Genomic DNA, 26,230 nt, shown 5'->3' on the forward strand with positions numbered 1-26,230 from the left:
TTGAGAAGTCTTCACCAGTCCCCCCGCCATCTTTTCTCCTGCCTTCATGACACCGCCTTCTCTTTGAAACCCAGCGCTCCTGAACCAGCATCTGAGTACTGTCCAGTTCGTTGACTGCTCTTTGGAAACTGAATGCCATCTCTGGCTCCTAAAAAGATCATACCCCTTCCTTATGAGAAATCATTCCCCATAGAGCCCAGGTTCACTAGGGCTGACATGGATCTAATGTTAAAACTGCTTAGAAGACTTTGGAAAAGGCTTCTGGAACCACAGATATGTAGTTGTTGGCTTTTGTTGTCTTGGAATCCTGAGGGCTCTGGACTGTGCCTCCTGGGTTGTATACGAGTATCCTGTCATCTTCTGCTGGGAAACTAGCTGTGTGGTTGAACCAGCAGCATCCCGTTTGCCTATTTACCTGAATGTTTTCCATGGAATAACATGGAAGTATGTGAATGTACAGACCATGGTTTTCGTTCTGTTTTGTTTTGTTTTTTAATATTGAGCGTAGGGACTAACACAACCTTGCCCAGAATAAAAACTCCCTGAAGTCAATGTAAATTTTCCTGCCTAAGAGCTTTAACTTTGACCTACAAAACTCTCATGAGTCATGACTTTAGAGAAAGTTTAATATGTGCAAATTATGAAATTAGCCCCTAATGTGATTAAACCAATCCTGTTTTAAAAAGACAAAGTTGGCACTCGGCTTCATCTTTCCGCTCGGTACGTGAGTTACAATCCTTATTTTAGAGTATGATTTCTATAATCATTTCTATATGGTATGCAAATTTCTCATTCCGTTGCTTACGTCAATCTGCTTGTGAATTAATGCAGTTAACTCTCAGTGCACTTCCCGTACCTAAGAAGCAGTCGGGGGGTGGGCAGATGCTGTTCTTGAATAATCTGATCTCAGTTCGTAGGATGAATCTCTCTCCTCCCTCTGAAGCCCTTGTACGCGTATCAGAGAATAGATTTCAGATAAATTATTCACCCTTCTCACATGGATAATAGGTGGTAAGATGTGCCACCAAAACCAGAATTTCGTTTTCAACATTAATTGAGCTTTAAGTGATTGAGATGACTTGAAAGTGTGAATTTGGATTGTAACTATACATTTTCTCAAAACAGTAGGTTCCTTTGAGAGGACGGAGGCTAAAGGCATGGGGGTCCATTTTCTCAATGCACAGGGAGGCCCAGGACTAAATCCCCAACATATCCAGAGAAAAATAGGCCCCAGAAAAAGGTATTGTTAACCGTGGTGAGTTTGTTAATGTCCAAACTGCGCACCTGCCCTGGGCAGCCCAGGCAGCAGACAAGGCCTGGTTAGAAGCCGACTGGGGATTAATCACGTTGGAGTCATTATTTACATCTCTTGGAGAAAGAAATAGTCTGAGAAAATCCAGGTACATAAGAGAGCTTTTTCCTTTTCCCTTAAATATCACAGTTTGCCAAAAGTTAGGTATCAGCTTCTGACATTTGCTAAAAAAAAAAACTCATCTAGTTAACAAAAGTCCCAAATACGAGTGTGTCCTGATTTGCTGTGATAGGTCCCGCTGGTCAGCCAGGGGGTGTTAGAACAGCTGGTGTTGGGCCCATGTTCCATCTTTCATTCAGGGCTTGACCACTAGTTACATATTTTTATTTTTTTTATTTTTTTTTTACTAGTTACATTTTTATTCAATTACTTAGATGTCCAGCAGTTTTCATGTTGTGTGCAGGCAAGCACAGATCTAATTTTGATACCTAAATTGGATTCTTTCTTTCAGGACAGCAGGGCTTTGGAGACTAATCAAAAGAGACAGAGGAGAAAGATACAGTTCTCTATTTGGGTACCTTAAGTTCAAAGGTGGAAGGATTTTGCAGGGAGTCATGCCTCGCTCCTCATTTAACTTGTTATTAAATGGGGCCTGGAGTTATAGGAAAAAAAACATGTATTTGGGGAGCTCACAGGCTTCAGGATCTCTGGAGAGTCAGAAGCAGGAAAAATAGAATGAACATTAAAAGCCGATTTATTACATATGGATGACATCTCCTTTTCTCTCTTTTTCATGGAGAATGAATTCACATAAATATGATGCTAGAGAAGTGTAAAATGGGATTTAAAAAGTAACTCTCTCCTGAGGTTGTTAGAAGAATTAAATGAGTTTAATCCATATAAACTGCTTAAAATAGTGCCTGGCGCATAAAAAGTGCTCACTAAATGTTTACTCTCATTATTTTTTTACTACTGTTATTGTTCATTTTTATTAGTAATGTCACTATAGAATTTTTTTCCAAAGTGGATTCAATGGAACATTAGTACCCTGAAAGCTGTTACTAGGAGGCTCATGGAAAGTGGTTCTACAGTCAAATACAGCTGGAAAATAGGAAGCAAAGTTCAGTGGGTTTCTTTACTACAGGACTTGTCAGAGTGTTTAATATGTTAAAGTAACCCTATGACTCTGAATCACCAGTAGTATTCAGACAGAGTATACCGTATGCATATATGCATCACAAACACATCCACAGGCCAGGGGAAAAAATGAAAAGCTGGAAAATGTTATGCTAGTATCACTTTTATTTCCTTTCAAAAACTTGAGATTACATTCCTCTGGGTAGTTGCTTTGTCCTGTCTGCATTTAGCCCCACTGATAGGATAAAATAGCCAACGTTCCCCAGTAAGAGGCTCCCATTTTCCACCTCCCAAACTTTGGAAAGGAGAGCTGGAGGCCCAAGTGGGGAACATGACTTTCTGTGCATCTGGGAGGCTGCTGGTCTTTGATGCACACATGTCCTTTTCTTGGTTTGGGGCATTGTTCTGTGTCTTCATGATGATTTTGAAGTCGTCCCACAGCCTCCAATCCATAAACTTCAGAACCACCTTGGATTCAAAAGGTGAAAAGGCCTTACTCAAAATTTAAAAACAAGTTCTGATCTTGGACAAAGAGAGGAGTAGCCTCCCTCTGGAGCTTTCCAGTCCAAGTATATGTCACCGTTTAAATAAATAAAAAGACGCAAACTCTTTGGACTGGTTCAGCTGGGCTGGGAGCCTTGAGATAAGAGGTCACTGGTGTGAGTTACTATGGTAATTGAGTAGTATCAGAGCACTAGTTTTGCTCTCATGAGCATTAAAGCACATAATAATAGGCAAACAACAGTGGTTAAAGCAAGCAGGTAGGATTACTGTGTTCTTTTGTCAGAAGTATATAATGTCTTGTAGTCAGTTTTAAAGACTTCTCAACCCTCAAATCCACCCCACCGTCACCTGCTGAGTAATTTTGTATGCTTAATCTCCTGCCCTCAACTCCCAGATCTCTGCTAATTTGAGGCAAATGGGTATTTCTGACATTAAATAGGGCAGCCAGGAAGCTCTGACCTAGAAAACCTGCATTCTGAAGCACCGAGAAAAAATATTCTTTCACCAATTTTGTTCAGGCTCTTTTGAATGACGAGGGGGGGAGAAAAGTACCTTTCACTGCAATGGGAGGTTGCAGCCGCCCAAGGACGGGTTTTTGCAGAACAAGAAAAAAAAAAAAAAAGAAAGAAAGAAAGAGAAACTTGCCGAGCATCCCCACTCCCAACTTCCCCCATAAAACTTGTCACTTCGCATTGCCATCCGCTACCCCAACAATAATCACTCCGTGCCTACTGCTAATTGCAAGCACAGCTGAGGCCCAGCGGGAGGCCCTTGCACAGTCTCAGGCCTTTATAGGAGGCTCAATCTGTTGTATGGCACTTGTTCACACACAAAAAAACTACCAGCAAAGGCAGAAAGAGGCAGAGTCACAGGTTTCTTGTAATCCCTCCGCCTCCCCGCTGACAGCCCAGCCCTAGAAGCATTCCTGGTTTTGTCCTCCGCTTTACAAAATCTGAAGTGACCTTAAGCTACTAGCATGTCAGCTTTTGAATGTCGAGTTGCCGGCTTCTTCAGGTGCATTAGGAGCTGGGGGTGGGGGGACTACATCTGGCTTCTGCGTGTCTGTTTGCAGCGCCCCTGGGGCGAGCTGTGGCTTCCTGTAACATGTAAAATATGAGTGTGAACTCAGGGTTCATGGCAAGGAACAGGAGGTCATGCCTCCATTCAGTTCTAAGTAAAGAAGCTGGGAGTTTGCAGATGTTTTTCTGTATGTGTAATGACACCACCTCCCTCCCCAGCCACCGAGCAACCGAGCGCCGTTTTTTGATGAAATGTGCCACAATCAGTGTGCTACTTGCAGATTTATTCATATCAATTTTTGCGATTTATATATTCAGAGACAAGATTGCTATTTCGGCAACTTTATGTTGGATGTCGTACGTTTGCATCTAGAGAAAGAGGGAAAGAAGTATGGGGAAGGGAGGGTGGGCAGAGAAAGAAAAGAAATTAAGTCTGTTCCTCAGGCCACCAGCTGGGGTGTTGTCAAGGAGACAAAGCGTCCAACGGGAGGGTCTGTGTCCCCCTTTTGCCCAGCGGTCACTTCCTGCCCAGGCTTGGAGGTGGGAAATCTGTAGCTCCTGGCCCAGAAGAAGGCCCTTTAATGGCTACTGTGAGGGGGAGAGTGGGATTGGAGAATTGGGGGTGAGAGTCCCGTCAGTAGATGAAGCCCAGGCTACCTGAAGTAAGGTCTTCCCATCCTCCCTCGGGGTCAAGGATAGGCCCAAGAAGGTCTTTGGCATGGGCCTCCATGTGGGCCTGGTAGGGGGCACCCAGCCCTTCCTTGTCTACCTTGCCACCCTCTAAGATGAGAAGGGAATTAAGCCTCCTGTGAAATTCCCGCTTGCAGAAATTTCTGTTTCCAGCCCCAAAAGCCTCATACTGTATTTTCACCAAAGGAAGACATTGGTCGAGTAAACACGGAGATTAATCCTCCTTAGCCTGGGGAATAAATGCTCCTCGGTGGGGCAGTGTTAATTGCTGAGCTGGGTGCAAAGATCATTTTGAGGCATTTAAGAGATACATGATTTTTATTAGTATAACTGTTCCATGTAGGAGTTATTTCTCAGCAAAGGGCAAAAGCTTTGCCTGCCTCGCTTTATTAGCCTAATTCTACTTAATTGTTTCCTAAAATAGGGGCTTCCTGAACACACATTCCAAACCTTAATAAGTCTGTTGCGGGGTAGGGTGGGGGAGTGATTCTGCATGGGGGAGCCGCTGCCCTTTTGGGCAGAGGGAACGGGGGTCTCGGGGCTGAGTGCTGCTTGATCAAATCTGTGCGTGGAACATCAGGGGGCGGGAAGGGGATGGGGGAGTCTCCGTGAAAACATATGAGGTGACGCATCACGCAGTGTGAAAAATGCATCCTTTCTTGTTGTTTGGACCCAATCCTCCATGAGGATTCTCAGTTCTCATCTCTGGGCTTCATTTAATTCTCTTTCACAGATTTAGAAATGTTGGCCCCGTGGCATGTTTTAAATAAACCCAATAAGTGACTGAGCAAATGCTACCAGATATGTTCTTTGTTCTGCAGTCGCAGAACTCGGCCTTGAGAAATTGTCTCAGCCCTGGGATTAAATGAAATGCCCCTGTTCCTCATGCACGTAATTTTTTGGCTTTTTGTGAAATGCGGTTGGATGTTCCAGATTAGAATATGTACCTTGCTACCTAGCCGTGCTTGCTTTAGCAAAGTTTCCTATTCAGTAAGGGAGCAATTTTGCATTTCCCTTCTTTTTGTTTTGATTGTGGTAAAACAAGCATAACGTAAAATCGATGATCAGGTTAACCATTTCAAAGGGTGCAGTTTAGTGGTGTTAAGTGCGTTCACGCTGTTGTGCAACCACTTTCTAGAACTCTTTAAGTCTTGCAAAGCTGAAACTCTATAGCCATTAAACAATAACTCCCCATTTCCTCCACCCCACCCCCTGGCAACCACCATTCTTTGTTCTATGAATTTGACTATTCTAGGCACCTTATGTAAGTGGAATCATATAATATTTGTCTTTTTCAGTGGCTTATTTTACTTAGCATAATATCCTCAAGGTTCCTCCATGTGATAGCATGTGACAGGATTTCCTTCCTTTTTAAGGCTGAATAATGTTCCATTGTGTATAGATACCACCTTTTGTTTATCCATTCATCTGTCAGTAGACACTTGGGTTGCTTCTGCCTTTTAGCTATTGCAAATATCGCTGCTCTGAACATGGGTGTGCAGATATCTCTTCAGGATCCTGCTTTCAGTTTCTTTGCATCTGTGCTCACAAGTGGAATTGCGGGATCTCCATCTTTTTATAATAGCACGTACTCAGGTTGTGGAAATGGTGGAAGAACGGTATCTGAGTGTAAGTTGAGATCGCATTCGCAGTTGAAAATTCACTTTCGTGCCTCTGCTTTCCCATCCTTTGCCTTTCTGTCTTTAGGAAAATATCTATCCATTGATCTTTGACTTAGTTTTCTCATTCAGAGATGGTAAACTTTCCAGCAATATCTTAGGAGTATTAGGAAAGCAAGCCTTTTGGATATTATCACATCTCCTTGCAGGTGACCACCCACCGTATTGAGACATATTGGGCAGGATACAAGGGGATTTGTTACTTCTTGGATTTCGTACAGTCTGATTGATTCAGAAGCGACGAACTTGTTTCTGGTCTGGCTTTGAGTAGCTTGGAAGGCTTACTGAGATTGTCAACAGCTTCATCAAACCATTAAAAAAAAAAACCAAAAACAAACAAACAAAAACAGAGAACGTGCCTTCCAGAGAGAGAGAGAGAGAGAGAGACCCCTGTATAGCCTGTATAAGCTAAGCTTTGTATTAAACTCTCCTGCTTGATTTACTTTCAGAAAGGATCCTTCAGGACTCTTACTTCCCTTGTATTTTCTCCCAGGCAACTAAAAGTGATAGTAATGACTTGGTTAGAAGGCTGCAATGCATTAAATCAGGAGTCCAAGTACGTAGTCATCATTTTGTTCATGCATTTGAAATATCATTGCTAAAGACACTTGTTGCTGGATATTTCTCCATATTTCATATTTCTCCAGGTTTAGAGAGTTGAATTTTGGTCTTGAAGAGATGATTGCTTATTTTAGTAAAAGAATATTAAGGCATCATTTAGGCTCTTTCTAAGGAGGTTAAAAATAAAATTGCGAAAAAAATAAAAATAAAAATAAAATAAAATAAAATTGCTCCCAAATGTGAAATTCTACACGTTCCCATAGAAGAAGCAAACATTTTAAGCAGTAGCAATTTAAATCAAAGTTTTTAAAAAAAATTATTTCGTTTGCACTATCTCTTCCTTATGAGAGAAGCTAAAGGCAGAGTAGTGGGTGCTTTTCACACCAGGTTGTAGATTACCACAGTCTCTGGAACCACGGTTTCAGCAAGGAGCCTCTGACTTCCCCCTCAGTGTTGATTGCATCAGACTTTCAGGGGGATGCTATCCAGAGTTTGGAACCTTGAAAAGCCACGGCACTAAGACAGCTTCATAAAGATTTCAATGAAATGGTTTTTAGGCAACCAGAGAATTAATGTTTAAAAAAAAAAAAACCCAGCCTCCACTAAAAAGGACACTTGAGATAGCCTGGAAGGTCATTCTGATTATCTATACCCTCTGATTTTGGCGTCGGTTCTCTTCGGTGTCTTTGTGCTTTTAGCTGGGCGTCCTGAAGCTGTGACTGGAAATACCCATTTCTAGGAGCAATTGTTTTGGTGGATCATATCCTGAATTACAGTAACACTCAAGTAAGGCAAAAGATTGCATCTTTCAGCTGCGTATCCATTTTTTAAAGTACTCAGATGATATGCCCCCTTAGAAAGGCATATCAGCTCCCTTGGGGAGCTCTGACAAACCCTGAAACTTGCGTGCAGTCTTTCGTTCGTGCCCACGTGGCACAAATGTCTTGAACATGCCAAGGTTTCTTTGTCAAGCCCTCTCTGAATCTGGATCAGAACCCCAAATACAACCAGATCCCTGGTGATCCTTAGCCCTAAAGAGATCTGTGAAGCTGTGGAATTGCAGCTCAGGCTCACGAAGCTGTGGGGACTTTGGTAGAAGTGTGGAGAAACCCCTGATGAAGTTTTTCACATGCTCTTAAGTTACCCAGATTGTAAGGAAGAAATATGCATTGGAAGTTTCAAATGTGAAAGATTTCATTACAGTATTTCAATACAGCCATTTACATAGGTTGTGGGATTTTTTTTCCCCCTAACTAATAATAACCCACTTTTGTCACAAAAAGGAAAATGAACTTAGTCACACGGGTGTGGTCAAGGTATTACCTTCCTCTTTGCTTCCTTGCCAACAAATAAAATGTCCTTTCTTCATTAGACAGTCGAGGCAAGGTGCTGAGGCAGTTTCTCTGCTGTGTAGCTGTGTTGAGTTGGAGAAAGGGTACTTTCCAAGGAGGAGATAAAAAGCTTCCAGGTTTCACTGTGTTTCTTCAGTCCAGAAATGCAGGTTGGTTACCAAGAGGTTACAAATTACCTTTTTGCTCAGATCTTTTTTGAAGAATGGAAGCTGCTTGGAAAGCTTTGCACAACCCTGAAGAGCTCGCACTTAGGGAGATACTCTTTCTTATTCGTGAAGCAGTGGTAGGATAGCGGGGCTAAGATAGTAACAGGTAACAACACTCAGTATGTGCCCGGCGCTATTGTAAGCACACCACACATATTAACTCATTTAATCCCCACAACAACCCTAAACGGTTTTTATTATCATCCCCATTTAGCAGATGAGGAAACTGAGGCACAGGGAGGTTAAGGGATTTATCAAGATTCAAACACAGGACAGGCCTGATTCAAGTCTATTCTCCTAGCCACTAGGCTGTACTGCCTCTCAGCCTCTTGAGTCCAGGTTCCATCTCTTGCTAGCTGCTAGAGCACTTTACTTCTCTGAGCCACAGTTTCCTCATCCGTGAAGCAAGACTACAGATGATAATAAAGACTCAACTATTTAGACTTTAGTCATGAACCGCCCAGGCATCGAGAGCTTTGCCTCCCTGGCATATATAGCATGAACATGCCAGTTTCAAAGGAAATATATATTTGCAAATAAGCCAACCATAAGACTCAGGTCCTTGTGAATTTCAACTATCATTCATGCTTAGGATGTATTGGACTGAGTCACAGTTTTTTGTTTTTTATAAATTTATTTATTTATTTTTGGCTGCTTTGGGTCTTTATTGCTGCCCATGGGCTTTCTCTAGTTGAGGCGAGCTGGGGCTACTCTTCGTTGCAGTGCACGGGCTTCTCATTGCGGTGGCTTCTCTTGTTGTGGAGCACGGGCTGTAGGCGCGCAGGCTTCAGTAGTTGTGGCTCACAGGCTCTAGAGCACAGGCTCAGTAGTCGTGGTGCATGGGCTTAGTTGTTCCATGGCATGTGGGATCCTCCCGGACCAGGGCTCAAACCCGTGTCCCCTGCATTTGCAGGTGGGCTCCCAACCATTGCGCCACCAGGTAAGTCCCTGAGTCACAGTTTTTAATCAAAGAAAGTGTGTGAAGATGTGTGTTTGTGCATGGTGCAGTTATTGGTCTTTAGGTCAAATAGCAAATTTTCTAAAAGCTCATTTTCACTATACTGGACTAAATATTACCTTCCATTGTAGGCACGGGGCAGCATGTCTTGTTCAGAAGGTGTGTGTATGTGCGTGTGTTTTGCTAAAGGTGACACACTGCAGTACGCATGTTAGACTTCAATAAAATGTTTCTTTAAAGAAAAAAGCAACACAGGAAGAACTGAGTTTTGCACTAAACTATTTTCATTGGATTTGTGACTCTGCCTAAAATTTCTCTTCTAGCACTTCTGGTGACATCTTTAATTACACATGAAACTGAATTTCCCCAAGGTTCTATTTTACTCTCCCTTTTCACAGAAAATGTTAAAACTTATAATGCATAATTTTTCAGAAATGAAATTTTTATCAATGTCATAACTTTTGTATCTCCAAAACTCTGTTAGGAAAGTTCAATTCGTTGTGACAAAGGCAATATTTCTAGTTGTGTTTCTCATTGAAAACTCAAACTACCCACAGTGAGAATTTTCTTTTAGTAGCAATTGCTGAGTTACCAACCTAAGAGAAAGTAAGAAGGGATTAGGTAGGGCTACAGGGGGAAATTAAAAATACGTTGATGCTAACACAACATTGTAAATCAACTATACGCCAATAAAAAATTGTTTTAATTAAAAAACCATATATATATATGTTGGAATAGATATATATGTTGGAATATATATATATTTTTTTCAAACAATAAACAAATGGGGTAAAATGTTAACAATAGGTGAATCTGGGTAAAGGGTATATGGGTATCATTTATACTACTTTATTTTTACAACTTTTCTAAGTTTTAAAGTATTTCTAAGTAAAACAGAACATGCATATTGTATAATAAATATATTTTCTGTTTAATAAAACAAATACGTTGATGCTACCTAAGAAATGGCACCTCTCATCCCCATCCAACTTTCTAATCATTTCCCTTAAGAGTCAGCAATGATTGTCTCTCATCCATTAGTTCTTTAAGGCTGTTGAGTGGTTTTCCGTGGGAAAACCCCTGACTCCCCTCCCTCTGCCTAGTGACTTTCTAAGCTCATAAAAAAGTAGAATCTTTTCAACACCAGGCCAAGCTTAGGCTCTGAGGGAGACAGATCCAAGAGCATTATCCTACCCACACACTTGTCCTTTGAGAAGTTCAGAGCTGAATGACTTTGCTGAAAAGGCACCTGGAAACTAGAGCTGTTTCTATATAAACAAGCCACTGCTTTTTAAAATTATTGAGCTGAATGTGACAGCTCATACAGATGTAGTGGTAAATAACCAACTTGAAGCCTGGCCCACTGCTTACTAGTTGTGTGACCACAGGCTACTTATTTAACTTACCTATGCCCCTTTTTCTCATCTACAAAACAGGGCTGTTAACAATATTGAAACTCTATTGTTTGTTTGTTTGTTTTGTTTTTTAATTTTAGTTTTATTTTTTTATTGAAGTATAGCTGATTTACAATGTTGTGTTAATTTGTGCTGTACAGCAGTGACTCAGTTATATATATATATATATATATATATATATATATATACACACACACACACACACACACACACACATACACACACACACACATTCTTTTTTATATTCTTTCCCATTATGGTTTATCCCAGGACATTGAATATAGTTCCCTGTGCTCTACAGTGGGACCTTGTTGTCCATCCATTCTATATGTAATAGTCTGCATCTACCAACCCCAAACTCCCAGCCATCCCTCCCCTTATAGATACTCTTAAGAGTTCAACTCGATGATGAAATTATACAATGCTTGTGGAATGCTCTTCACAGTGCTTGTACATTGTAAGGACTCGGTATTCAATGGGTAGGTAACTATTTTTATTAATTTTGTGAATGTGTATGTATGTGTATGTGTGTATTAGGAATCCTGTACAAAATAGGACTTTGTTCAAAACTGAGACTCCATAAAGTCCTACGGGATGGTATTGTCTGATGGGGGGGTGTGTGTGTAAGTTACGCGGGTATGTTACCCTTGTAATTAATGAGTACGGAAACACATTGAGTAGTTCTGTCTCCTTTTCAGCCTCTGTCCCTTGTTTTCATTGCCACTCAGGTATGCGATGTGACTGGCTCCAAAAACAAATGAATCATTAACAGTAAGGTCCCTTTAGGATGTTGAATTAACATCAAGATAGGGGTGGGAGTAGGGAATTTAGACTCATCTAGGTGTCTGTGATGACAGAGGCATAAAGGCAGCAGCAATCACTGGAGTAACACTCTATCCTGCTGATGAGGGATTATCCAAATCCAAGTGAAAGTCCATTTTCTGGGAACCCTATATTGTCCCGTGAGGTGTGCAGTATTCATCCTGTCTCACAATCCTGCAGCACTTCCCAAGGATAAAATTCCCAGGGGAAACAGTGAACCCAAGGCTGGGGGACTAGGGAGAGGTGAATGATTCATTTCTCAGTTGCCAAATTTAAGGAGGAGCCAGAAAATATAATAATCAAGTACATATTTTAATATGTTAAAAACATCAAAATGAATGCAAAAAATCCATGGTGAACAAAATACTAAAATGTTCATTAAAGGCAGCATCCGATCCTGCACTTGCAAGATCCTGCCTCACCCGCCTCACCCCAGTCCTAGCTGTGCTGAGCCCCTCCATGACGGAGAGACATGTTGTGTGTGACGATTCTTCTGCATGAAGTCAGTGAAGTTGCAGGGCAGAATGTGTGGCCCGATTATCGGCAAGTTAATTTCTACTAGAAATGGATCAAGAAAATTCTTCTGTACAGTATATTAAAAGGATACCTGTTATGTTTTTGAGAGTAATAATAACAACAGTGGCTAAATTTTATTGAGTGCTTACTATGTGACAGTCACTGTGCTAGGCACTTTACATAATTATCTCTTTTAACACACAGTAATCCTGTGAAGTAAGTGTTAACCGCGAGAGAAGACTAAGGGTCAGAAAGTTAAGTAGCTTGCTTGAGTTTATCCAGCTAATAAGTAGCCAGCCCAAGCTGAAGCTGCAATTTATCCACACAGGGTTTGAAAAATCACTCATTATTTGTCTGAATCCTTTGAATCCAGTATATAAATCTAGGTCAATATAGTTTTAAATGTGTATAATGCACCCAGGATGGTTTTATAGGTTTGGGTGATGATCTAACACAAACAACTTTACAGTGGAATTACTTTGAGCTAGTCATGTGTCCTGTAAGACTTATGCATATGATTCCAGAGATATTCCAATAGGAATAATTTCTTCCACCATTGCATGCCTTTCTCTGGTCACTTGCTCTGCTTTCTTCCTTGTTTTGTGGTATTTCTTGGGTTGAGAAAGAGAGAGAAAAGGAGGAGAGAGATGATGTTAATGGTGATGATGATGAAGATGTTGGTGGTGACAGTGATGTGACAATTGTGACGATGCTGGTGGTGGTGGTTGTCATGGTAGTAGCTAACATATATTGAGGCCTTATTATGTGCCAAGTACTGTGATGTGAGCTTTATTAGCATTAATTCATTTAGCATCAAAAAGCCTGTGAAAGGCTGATTAATTCCCATTTTCTGATTGAGAAAATGAGTCTCTGAGAATATAAGTAACTTGCCCAAGATCACAAGCCTAGGCAAAAGAGAGGTAAGGCCTGTGCTCTTAACAACTATGATGGAAGAAAGGGAGGGAGGGAGCGAGGGAGGGAAGGGAGGGAAGGAAAAGAATTAAATGGCACAGTTTTAGATCAACCTTCCAGGTTCTCTTTTTTTGCATTCAATTAAAAAAATTTTTTTATTGAAATATAGTTGATTTACAATGTCATGTTAGTTTCAGGTGATTTTTAACTACCCAAGAAGTTCCTGCAGGCCATAGCTATGACGGGCGTCCTTTTGGCTTCCAACTCTAACACCTTCACAGAATTATCCCCAGAGAACATACTTTAGAGGTACCCAGGGTACTGGGGATTTTATTTCTCTAGGGCTTTTTTAGGATTAAAGTAACCTTATGTAGAAAGTTTCCATTTAATATACCTGAATTAAGGGCAGGCAGCAAAGGAGTCATGAGTATACTTAAATACTTAGTATATGTCATCAGCTCACAATTTTTATTTCTAAGGGTTTAGAGTACATTTTACCAAAATTTTAGTGCCCAGGTATCAGGCTGTCTCTGGAAAAGGCATATCTGAACCAGAGACAAAACAAAGTGGGGAGAACTTAAAATGTTTTATGAATTTCCTCTTTTGAAGAATCATAACAAATCTGCTGTATTAGCATCGATCTCAAATAAAGCAAACCTGATTAATAAGCACTGTGAACTGAATGTTATAAGAACTGGCTTTCTGGAAGGGAGAATGCCCTGGTTTGTGGCATTTGCCAATTTCCATAGGGTAAAAACCCCCACTAAGGCCTATTTCTAGATATCAATGTGATACCCCTGAATGTAGAGTTGGGAAGAGATACACAAGATCAGTGTCCAGCGCATTATTACACCCTCCTAGGGAGGAGTCATTAGATGATCAGCTTTTTCACTCCAGTGCCTAATCCTGGAAAACTGCCACTTCTGGACTCACTAGCTGTGTGACCTTGGGCAAGTCACTTCACCTCTCTGGGCCTTTGTTTCCTCCTCTACAAAGGAGGAGCTCTGTGGAAGATCCCCTTCACCTCTAATGTTTTAAAGTTCTAGAAGGCAGTGACTCCTGCTTTCTCCAACATCCAAGTGCCTTTAAGCGCCTTTCTGGAAAACCAAGTTAGCGCTGTGCTTCATCCAAGAGTGCCTCCAATTTCATCTACTGAGCATAAGGTTTGGAAAGGCGTGACTTACTCCCTTTTGCCTCTTGAAATGTGTAGCCAATGGGGCATCATACATTTTTTACACTTCTTTTGCTAGATGTGAGATCCAGGAGAAAAAGCATGGATGTTCCAGGGCTTTCTTGTTCTCCTGGGGTGGGAATCTGTGAGCGTGATGCGCCGATCCATCTATCGCTACGTGCATTTCCTACCGCCCTACCCTTTCAGCAGCAGAGAAAGAGTATTGATAGCAGTGTACCTTTCCCTTTTTATTTTTTAATAGCCGAAAGCCATTTACAAGAATGGGAATTACTTATATAAAATGGGGACTGGGGGGAGTTCGTTATTTTTTTCCCCTGAAAGGTGGCATATCTCTCAGCAAAGAAAAAAAGGCATGTTGCACAAGGCTTGCTGGCAGTGATAGAAGCCAGCGCTGGTTTGCCCGTTGTCACAGCCAAAGCAAAATGCCACCTCTGCCTAGAAGCCAGAGTGCCACATTCCTCTTTTGTGTCCCTGAGATGCACTCATCATGGGGTCCTGGTCTTGTAGGTTTGGCCAGGAGGTCACCCAGGTTCCTTTGAAGGTCATTTTCCAACCCCAGGAGGTAGGAGTCGGGGGTAGGGGGCGTTGCTCATGACTCTCAAAATAGATTATTTGAGCCCCCAGATTTCATGTCAGAATAAGTCAGTAAATGTGGAATTTGAGGCCTGGGGTAAACACAAGAGATCCCCCAGCTGAGAGTAAAGTAGGGCTGTAGAAACACCCATGACTTAGTCATACTCCTGTCCCTAGCCCCTTAACAAACCCAGTTGCAGTGACATCAAGAGCTCCAGAATCCCAAGGCAGGAGGTGCCAAAAACACCTCCAAATAATCACAGCCCCCCCAAAAAAAGTTTCAGTGAAATGTTCTCACTCCTAGAGGGGAAAACCTGTCCATGCCTGAAGCAGCTTGACCAGGGCAAACCCCCTCCCTACGTGGAGTGAACTGCAAGATCTCAAGAAAAAAATCCCTACCCCCCCCACTCCGCCTGCTCCCTTGGGGAGGGACAGAAGGTTCCTGAAACTGACAGTTTCGCCTCCGTGATCTTTAAAAGAGCAGAAGTTGGCTGTGAGGCTGCAGTGCTGCCTTGATTGGGGTAGTGTGGTCTCTGTTTGCGGCTGGGCTCCAAGGAGAGCCACAATTGGCTCTGATGAGGAAAGAGCCTAGAAACGAAAGATTGCAAAGAGGGCTTCTGAACGCCATGGCTGAGACTGTGTCGTTTCTTGCAAGGTGAAACTTGGCAGTTCTACCTTGCAAGTAAAAACCCAAATTAATTTTTTTTTAAAGAAATTAAGTCAGAAACAAGGCTTCGGAAAAACTGTGAGTGTTAGGCATAAACTGATTTTGGATGATCTTTAGGTGAGAAAGGGTGGAGTTACCATCAGAAACATGTTTTTATTTATGCTTTTCAAATCTCCACTGGTGTGCGTGTGCGTGTGTGCGTGTGCGTGTTGGTTAACAGGAGAGTATGCAGCGTTTCAACTCTCTAACCACTTCTTTTTTACATCTTTTCTGCGCACAGTTCATATACGTGCCCTATAAATAAATATATAGGTCCATCCACACCTTTTCATTTTATTTGTAAATTGTTTGGTATAAGCGGCAATGCGTAATGAAACCTGGTGAAGTTTAAAAGATTAGATTTTTTTTTTTGTACTGACACTTCATAACACTGTTCATATGTCTCCGAGTGAGATTTATGAATATATGAGCAGTACTGCAAAATTATACCGCACCAGAGACTCCGTGCACCACAGGGGTGGCAGTCTAAAGTGACACAGCTTCAAGCATTTTTCACAGACAAGAAGCAAAATTTAACCCCCTTAAGGGGAAGTATGATTTCAACAGCTTGAAATGAGCTCATTTGTAGATGTTTTTTTTTCTCTCATCTTCCATAATTTTTTGGTGTTAAGATTAAAACAGATTGCACAGCCAACGTAAGGCCACATAAGCTGCCCAGAGTATAATTTGGCCCTTAAAGAGAAACCCTCCTTCATTGTCTTTATCTGAATGCCCCTCCAGGGTAAATGAAGGTAAACTTTGCCCTAAACTCCTAAGGCTCTTAGCCTGATTCCTAGAATTGTCCTGAGCAGACAGGGTCTGGATTTTTTCAAAAGGTAAGTAGCAAGTGGCATCGATTGGTTCAGTGGAGAAGCCCCCATCGTCTTGGACACCCGAGACAATGGCGTTAGGACAGAAACAGTGACTTAAATCTCAACTGAGTAAAATGAACCAACAAAAAGGAGAATCAGAAGAGCAAACAGTGGTCTTTATGAATCGATTGTATATGAGGTGTGTATAGTGGGAGAGTTCTGTTTTCGATTCAAAGTCCAAACCGATCTCTTTTCGGCTGATCTGGTACCTCGTGATTTTTGCGTCAATTACTGTTCACGATCTCTGTGCTCTCAAATTCTCTTTAACCATTTTGTTTTCCTCTTGGAACAGAGCAGGGTGCTCACACGTGGCCTGTTTCGTCTCTGTTCTTTAAATGCTCCGTGATGTGTTGGCTGGAGAACTTTTGTCTTTTTTTTCAGCAATGGTACAGCAGCTCCATGAACGTGATCTGTACCTGGCTGACGGACCGGATGGACTTACAGCTTCACATTTATCAGTTGAAAACACTAATTAGGATGGTAAAGGTAAAAGAAAACATAATGATTCTCCTTTGCAAACAGCTCACTGAAATACATTTCATTGGCAAGCTGCAGAACTTCCTTAACACAAAAAATATTAGTTTGTGTATAAAACAAGGTGATTCCTAAAACAGTATCTCAGGCAAGAAAAACCGGTGAAATCACTTTGGGATGCCTGGTCAAGTTATTACTCAGACGTCAAAGGAGAATTTAATAAAAAGGAATTTGATATTTTATCCAGACTGGAAAAATACTTTATGTATTTGCCATGCAAATATACTGCAAGGGCCGTCATGCCCTTTGCATTAATTAAACTTTCAAAAGCTGGCTTTTGGGTACCACTATGCTGTTCGCATCCATTACCAATTTCATTTATGGTTTAATTAAATAAAATTTTGCCACAATTAATTTAATAGAAATCTTTACCTCCAGCTCTTTCTAAATATGTCCTGTGATCATTATCTGGATGCAAATCAATATTGCTCCTGTAGTTAATTGAAGTGGCTTCTCTTACAACGCACGTATACAGTCAAATGTAAAGGATCGCGAAGGTGAGGTAACATACCCTGAACGTAGCTTTTCTTCCCCCTGTTCTTATGTGCGTGCCTTGGACTAATGATAATTATTTCAGCGTGAAATCTCAGTAGTTTACGTGAAATAATAAGATCACAGAAGGGGGTAAATACATTTTTGATCATTTCAGTTTCCATTTGATGTTTCACCATAGAGGGTTTTAAAACATTCGTATGCCAAAATCTCATTCAGAGCACAAAGTCTCTTTAAAAATGTTTTAATGATAAAACGGAGATGAATTTCCATTTCTTAACAGTTTGCTGAAAGTCCCCCCCCCCGCCCCCCCATTCCCCCTCCCCCCGAACCCTGCCCCCTTTCTTAGGCTCTTTTTGATTAGCGCCATTTCATTGAAGGTGCTCCCCTACCCCAGTGCTGACTTAAAACCAATTACTGTTCCGTTGAGTGTAATTAAGGAGAATTATTATCATATGCATTTGATCTCACAAAGAGTCCTCCCAGGGAAGGTTGCAGACAGCAGTGTACTGCAGCTCTTAAAAAAGAAATCTATGCACTTGGACTATGCACCCAGCCTAATTTTCATATATTTAAATTTCAGTTCCTTAAGGCAACCTCACTAACCATTGCCTGACCCCTTGCATTCCATTTTCTGGCTATAAATACTCTTAAGGGGAATTTTTTTCTGTTTGACCCTTCCTGGGTAGACATGAAAAGAAGACATGAATTTTAGTGTGTTAGAATATCTTCCCATTACTGATTTTCAGATTTTTGTTGAGACTGTTAGAATTAGCAATATTTTATTAGGAAAAAAATATAAGTCAGAGAGGAGGTTTCTTCTTAGCCTCTGCCAAAAACAACACAAACACGAACCACAGGCAAGGGACACAGAAACGTCCCTGCCGAAGGAACTCCTTCACTTTTGCCAAAAGTGGGCCCGGCTTAACTAGAGCCACAGCACAGAGGGCTGAAGCAGAATTCACCGCCTCTTCCCTGAGTACGTTACCCAGGGGCCTCCTTCTCCGAGGCAAACTTCCAGTGATAACTGGCTTTCTTTCCTGCCTCTGTATCGCTTGGTTTATTCATCCATTCATTCATTATCCAGCAAGCATTTATTCATCCAACCTTGGACAAATATTAGTTGAGCCCCTACTTGTATACTACAAGATGGAGTATTTTTAAAAAATGACTCTATGTGGTCCCTGCCCTTAGACATTCAGAGTCTGGCTGGGAAACTCACTGCTCTGGAATTTGACTAGAGAGGGGAATATTCAAGTGAGTTCTGCCTTTTTCCCATCATATTCTGGCAATCAATTCTAAGTGATTGAAAAGTACAGAAAAATCAAGTAAATCATCTGGATATCTGGTCTCCACCAGACCTAGCATTTTACTCAGCCTCCTACCCTTCCCCCTCCAGGTACAGACACAGTTCCGCTAGCTACCTAGCCTTGCAGCTTGATCCATAGTTAGGATGACCTTTGAATTTAGTGTCGAAACCAGATGACTTTGAAGAAAGAAAGAAGCTGCTACAAATAATCATACTGGGACCATAGATATAAACTGGCAAAGGGAACACGTGGTCATCCCATCCATAATCTTTTATTACTGGACTTCACTGAGCTGAACAGCATTCACTAGTTAACTCTGCAGTCATTACCACATGGGACCTTCAGGAGTGGTTGACATGGTGATTGACACTAGGACTGCATCAGATGGACTCCAAAAACCAGAAATCATAATGCAAGTGGTGTTGAAGTATGTTACCGTTCCTTCTTTTGACCCCTTAGCAAGTTTCCCGTATCAAGAGGAGAAACAAACAGCAGAATCAGTAGCTGAAATGATATGCAGCGTGATGAGGAGAGCTGTAGTTAGAGAGGGACCTTTTTCAAAAAAATGTTTTCTGAAGCAGACAACAGCCAGATGCTTCTGGTCATGTTCAATTAACGCGAAGGGATTCCTAGAAAAACAGTCCCTGGGATACCTAAGGAAATCCAAGAGAAATTGCCTGAAGGAACAAAGAAAGAACTTGTGGTTCAGCAATACCAAACCATTGTTCTTGAAATAGAGCCAAATTTCTTCCCTGAGACCATGAAGTTGTGAACAGAATAGATACACTTCTTTCCTAAGGAGACGAGAAATGTCACATGCCCGCAACATACTGATGAGGCATTAACGCTCCATCTTCCCCGTAACTGTTGCTGCCCGTGATCGGTTTCGTATACCGACACGCATATTATGTCTGTCTTGTGAATGAGACAGAGGGATACGCAGTTACAAGCCTCACAAAAACTAAGGACCAGACTGCAGCAGAAATCGTAAAATACCGTAATCATTTGATCCATTATTTATGTGTTATAGCCCCTCACACTGTCTATCATATGATATGATACAAACCTAAGAGAAAGAACCAGACCAAAAAAAAAAAGAACCAAAACAATTATGGAACATTTCCCTTTACAGAACTGAATAAACACAAGCTTATGTTCTTTGCTTTGTCTCATCTAATACAGTTTATCCTGTCACCATTTCTCATTTTCTGTCATTCAACAAATCTCAGTTTTCAGTACAAGTGAAATCTGAGCATGGTGGCTTTTCATGTGCCAGTGCATGAAGTGTGACACTTAGCTGAGGTCAGTGTTCTCACCCCCATGCTTGCCTTGTGCCCTGTCCCTCCCTTCATGGAGATGAGATCTCCCTCATCACTGCATCTTTTCCCTCCTTAGAAAACCTATAGAGATTTCCGACTGCAAGGAGTCCTGGACTCAACGTTAAACAGCAAGACCTACGAAACCATCCGGAACCGTCTCACTGTGGAGGAGGCCACAGCGTCCGTGAGCGAGGGCGGGGGTCTGCAGGGGATCAGCATGAAGGACAGCGATGAGGAAGACGAAGAGGACGATTAGAACGCTTGGGCCTCGAGTCCACTAGGCCAGAGTCTTGTAATCAATGCATGTCCTTAGTCTGTTAGTTAACCCCGTTATGGAATTTTCTGTCAACTACCATGCCATGAGATGTGTACTGATGATACAACTGCCATTTTAGCTACGTGGTACCAAGATTAGCAAACGACCTTCGACTCTACGATTTCCTGAATCCATGTCTATCTGTTTACAAGCAATATGGAGCACCATTCTTTAAATACCATTTTTGGAGAATACATAGCTCAGTTGCTAGGTGTACCCCTGTTATCAGCAGAGTTCAGTGATGCTTCATCAGTGTGCTGTGTGCGCGTCGATGGTAAATGGATGTGAGGGCGAGTACGCCAGGTACTTTCTTTGTTTCCCATATGTGGATGCCAGTTACTTAAAGGAGTACAATAAATGAATTTAAGACACATAGATCTGCTTTGTTTTTTGAAAAACAGAAAGCAAGTCTCCAATAACCAACTTTCAGTTCTTTCTGTTCCCCTAAAACTGAAAAATGAACCCTTGGTGTCCTTGTTAACCCATCCTTTCATTTATCCAGATAGTTACCCCAAAAAAGGATGGCTACATACCAATGGATTGATCCTCCTAATTGCCACGGCAAGGGCGATCCTATCATAACATCCAGCACAGTTCAGAGCGACTGTCTTCTATCAAAGTTCATCCTCTTAAATGTTATGTTTTGCTTTTATGTTTCAATAACCGTGTATGTAAAAAAAAAAAAAAAAAAAAAAAAAAAAAAAATGAATATTTAAATTATGATCCTACACTATAAATGTGTTTATAATAAGACATGGATATTTCCTTCAGTAGATTGTAACCATAATTTAAAAAAAAAAAAAAAAAAAAAAAAAAAAGACCTGAATATTTAAATTATGATCCTACACTATAAATGTGTTTATAATAAGACATGGATATTTCCTTCAGTAGATTGTAACCATAATTTAAATTATTTTGTTCCACACTGTTTTTTTATATCTGTCATGTACATTGCATTTTGATCTGTAACTGCGTGACCCTGGGGTCCTCTGCAGAGCTCTTTCTTTCTGTGTAAAGTAGATCCATCTTGCTTTTGCCTTATATAAAGCCTACAGTTATGAAAGTGTGGAAAACTGTGGCTTCTCAATAAATAACTGTTCACGTGTCCCAAGAATACTTTTGAGTCTTTTTTTTCCTCTGTCTCCTTTGAAAGCCAGAACTGAAACACGCAAAGCAGGAGGACGCGGGGAAAGAGGAGGGAAGGGGTCATTTTCATAGAGTGTTCTCGAAACTGTTGGAGTGGGTAGTTTTCAAACGCTTGTCTCCACGAGAAACAGCCTAAAATTCCATTAATTCAGACACCACTAATTCAGAATCTGTGGGCATTTGGACATGTTGGGCTGATTACACTTGCATTATAGGATAAATAAGGGTTTGCTAAGCAAGAGAGTAGTGTAAACGAGAGAAATGTTTCTCCTGTATGAAGAGAAGGCCAACAAACTGTTTTTAAGCACCACTTTAACAGCAGTGTTTGCATTCAAACAAAGCGTGTGCCAATTATATATGATTCTTATATATTTGTTAAAGCATTTTACAAGATTCTCTAAGATATGGAGTACTCTTTTCGCTCCCCAGTCCTTGTCAGCCGTACACTCACCTAAGTTTAAAAGAAACCCAACGTTTTGGTAGCCTTACCTGTTTTATTTGTGCCTGCCACTAAATCAAGCTGACCTTTCCTTGGGGATGACTGCAGTTTTAGAGAAATGACTACTTTTTCAATAGGACCAGGCGGAATTCTCACCAGTTGGTCTCGACACATCAACCCCTCTAAATAGCATGTCTCTCTGTTTAATCCTTGAGGTCTGCAGGGACAAATCACCAGTACTTCCTGCCCTTAGTACTTCAAACAACTCCCATTTATTGAGCAACTATTTTACGCCAATAGTTGCCATTATTGGGCAACTATTTTATTATCAAATGTATTTATTTTATACATCCTGCATGTCTTACCGCATTCAAATCTCACAACAACTGTAAGAGGAGAGGACTGTTATTATCCTCATTATAGACGAGAAAATTGAGATCAGAAAGCTGAAGGTAACTTGCCCTATGGTTACACAAGTCCACTCAGAAACGTTAGAGATACTAGCATAGAACTGTTCAGGTGAATGATGGGGATATAGCATCAGGTGCGAAAAATCTTTGACCACCTAACAGCACGAAGTTAAGTCAGTGTGGCAAAGGTAGAATTTTGTGAAATATACTTGTATTAATGATATTTTGAGTTGCAAAACTGAAGCATATTTCTCTCAACAATTAAAAACAACTCAAAGATGCACAAGAGAGAGCATCGCCCAGTGTATAGGATTGGAAAAAGGAAGAAAATGCTCAGGAGCCTGGGGGAGTGAGTGAGATAAGTAACCAAGAGGCATATAAAGAGAAACAAGTTAGACAAGACCTTAAAACCAAGTTTGTTTGTTTGTTTTTTAAGTTTCCTTCAAAAGAAGAATTCACCACAGCCTAGCACTGAGGGTCCTGTTGGATACCATCCCCCAGCGGGACTGCCCCGGAGGGAGGGCTGTGGAACGTGACATCAGAAGAGCTCAGAGACGACAACAACAACAACACTGACTAAGTGCAAGTCTCAGGTTATCATTGCCACAAAACAGACTCAAAACAGAGCTCTAGCTCTGGGGACCTAGAGCTTTCTTTTTCATTCCTTTGCGATGTAATCTGAAGTTTTCTTTTCCTTTTTTTTTTTTTTTAAATTAAAATACGATATACCTGCAAAAGAGTGCACATATCCTAAGCATACAGCTCCGTGATCTGTGAAAGTGGCCACGCTCTCTGAATCGTCACCAGGTCAAGAACTAGAACACAATGAACACCCCCAGATAGACCCATGCTGGTGCCCCTTCCCAGTCTCTCCCCCTCCTTAGGGGTAATGGTTTTCCAAAGGTAACCACTATCCCGGTTTCTAATTGCATCAGTTAAATTGAAACCTTCGTGCAATTAGACTCACAGTACCTATTCTTCTATGCCTGGCTTCTTTTTGCTGTATGTCATACTCTTGGTGTAGCTGTGGTTCATTTCTTCCCAGTGCTCTATAGTATTCCAGTGTATGACTATACCACAATTTACTTATCCATGTTAACGTTTTGTTTTTAGTTTGGGGCTCATAGGAATCATACTGCCATGAATTTCTTCGTATGTACCTTGTGGTGCAATTGCTGGGTCAGAGGGTAAAGATATGTTGCTCATTTTTAGGAAATACTGCCAGTTTTCCACAGAACAAGAACAAAGTGACACTCTTACCAGCAGAGGATCAAAGCCCCTGACAACAGTAGGTATTGGCCTTGACAGTACCAAGTACCGTCACTAATTTTGGTCATTCTGGTAAGTGGTGCAGTGCTTTATAATTGTAGTTCACTGATTACACAAATGGAGTTGATTGCCTTTCAACACATGTATTGGCAGTTTGGGTAGCTTCTCTTGTGAAGTGCATGTTTACGTTTTTTTCCCTTTTCTTAAAAGAGGAAAATTCCTGAGTTATTTGAAGACTGGTAGGGAAGAGGCCTTAGGAAAAAGTGCCAGATGGATGGTGAGAGATCGAGATGTAGAGGGAAATGTTAACCTGATGGAAAAGCATTCACTATACTAACAATCAGTCCACAAAGAGTTGAGTCCATACTGGCCGGGGAGTGCTGGAAACACCCAGGCTCTCTCTCTAACCCATTCCCTCTCATTAGCCAGTGGGACCTTTCTGAAAGGTAACTGCACCCTTGTCCATCCTCTAATTAAAAGAATTCAGTGGCTCCCCTTGATCACAGAATGAAGCCCAAATTGGTTAAGGTGACGTACAAGGGCATGTATGATCTGATCCTCACCTACCCCTCCAGCCTCCTCTGCTAACCCTACACCTCTCTCTCTCTAGGTTACAGCTACCCCTGCCATCTTTCACTTGCTGTGCACCGTGATGCTTCCCACCTGGGCCCCGCCCTCTGAGCCCTTCATCTCTTCCTTCACATCCCAGCTAATTGAATTTGACTTCCCCAGGGAAGCCCTTGCAAACCCTGCCCTCAGTCCAGCATCTGTTTCCCTGGTATATATTCTCATGACGCTCTCTACTTCTCTTTCATACTATTCATCACACTATTCATGGAGGGGTTATCTTCATCATTGCATGTTTCATGTAGCTCCTCTCCACTTCAGGCGGATGTGATCTGTGCCAGCTTCCCTACTCTATCCTTACTGTAGTCACTCAATATATAATTAATAAATGAAGGCTGAAAGTACAAAGATGTTAAGTCATCGAATTACTGCTCTCTTAGAACCTTTAGTCTAGCCGTTATGACTCTTCAAAAGACTTATATAGACTAAATACCGTAAGGTTCAGAGGAGGGTTCAGAGGAAGGAGAAGGAAAGGAAGGCTTCCTGGAGGAGGGGGTCTTGAAGAGCCCATAGAGAAGACAGGAAAAGACATGGACCAAAGCAGGGGGAGGTGAGGGGATGTGCCACTTGGTTGAAGCTGTTTTTTTCTCTGATGGATTCCCAGTGCCTGTAGTAAGCAGTCAACAAATACATGTTGACTTAAGACATTAATGAATATGCTCAGTGTGTTAGGAGAGCCTGGCTTCATGGAAAGATTTATGCAGGGGGTTGGGAGAGATTAAGATGGGAAGGGTGGATTAAGGTTTCCAAGGAGGACATCTAGTTTCATTTAGTTTGGGCTTATTGTTCCGCATAACAAAGCGCTAACTAGGATTTTTATTTTTTCAAAATATTTAAAGAAATTTTTTAGGTTAAAAAAAATCAGAGCAGAATTCTATGAAACAAGAAGTTGAAGTCTCTCCCTTCCCCAACCCATTTCCCCAAAGTAGCCATTGCTAACAGATGGGCATATATTCTTCCAAATATGTTCAAATTATATATAAGTATATTGGATATATATTTATATATATAATACATATATCCAATATCCAGTTGGATATATTTATATTTTTACATATTTATATATATATATATTTAAAAATATATTTTCACAAATGGGATTGAGCCTGAGCCTACTAAGGCACATCATATTTTTCACTTATCAGTGTAGGGCCATTTCCATGTCTGCACATACAGATTTTCGGTATGACTTTTAATGCTTGTGCTGTATTTAAGGAGATTGTCTAATCAAAGAAGAAACAAGAGCAAAATAAGGTAAACTAAAAATCCAGGATGAAATGGAGGATGGATCAAAACATAATGGTGGAAATGAGCCATCTGTGGAAGTGACCCAAGAGTCTGTTTGAAATGTGTGACTCAAGAATTTCTGAAACACCCCAAATTCAACCCCAGTCTAACTGCACTGTATTATCATGATTTTTTTATGTGTCTGTCTCCCCGCTAGACTGCCAACTTCTTGAGGTCAGGAACTATGCATCTCTTTGTGTGTGCCAGGCTGGTGCCTGGAATATAGGCCCTCAATAAATGTTGGTTGAATTGAATGGGTGAACATCAGAGAGGCACACCTGAGGATGATCATGACTAAGAAGGTATAAAGTAGGGACTTCCCTGGTGGTCCAGTGGCTAAAACTCCGCTCTCCCAAGGCAGGGGGCCCGGGTTCGATCCCTGGTCAGGGAACTAGATCCCACATGCATGCCGCAACTAAAAGATCCCGTGCGCCGCAACAAAGATCCCACGTGCCACAACTAAGACCCGGCACAGCCAAATAAATAAGTATAATATTTTTTTAAAAAGAAATTATAAAGTAAACTTATTACAGTATCCTCTCTCTATAAAGAAAGAATTACTAAAACAGATGATGAATCTCACCAGCTTTAGGAAAACCATCCACCTCATCATTAACGTGACCTGAATTTCCGGTGCCGGCGTGAAATAGTCATGCTGTCATAAATTTGGGATTCTGTAAGAATGTTAGGAAATCAACCAACCAGTAAGGGTTGT

At 41.2% G+C, this 26,230-nt stretch overlaps 1 protein-coding gene across 6 annotated transcripts in view; it reads left to right on the top strand.

Annotated features, from left to right (window-relative positions):
- The window catches only part of CADPS (calcium dependent secretion activator), a 475,342-nt gene extending 454,638 nt beyond the window's left edge, over window positions 1-20,704 (top strand). For 5 of the 6 annotated variants that reach the window (XM_007454769.1, XM_007454767.1, XM_007454765.1 and 2 more), the window contains 2 exons: window positions 16,748-16,852; window positions 20,098-20,277. In XM_007454769.1, the coding sequence (XP_007454831.1) occupies window positions 16,748-16,852; window positions 20,098-20,277 (285 nt within the window). Of the gene's footprint in view, window positions 1-16,747; window positions 16,853-20,097 lie in introns of all 6 variants that reach the window. The other variant, XM_007454764.1, reaches the window with a different exon arrangement.
- Window positions 20,705-26,230: the final 5,526 nt, after the last annotated feature.

The sequence above is a fragment of the Lipotes vexillifer genome, unplaced genomic scaffold (genome assembly GCF_000442215.2).
Source record: "Lipotes vexillifer unplaced genomic scaffold, Lipotes_vexillifer_v1.1 scaffold8, whole genome shotgun sequence".
Classification (NCBI taxonomy): domain Eukaryota; kingdom Metazoa; phylum Chordata; class Mammalia; order Artiodactyla; family Lipotidae; genus Lipotes; species Lipotes vexillifer.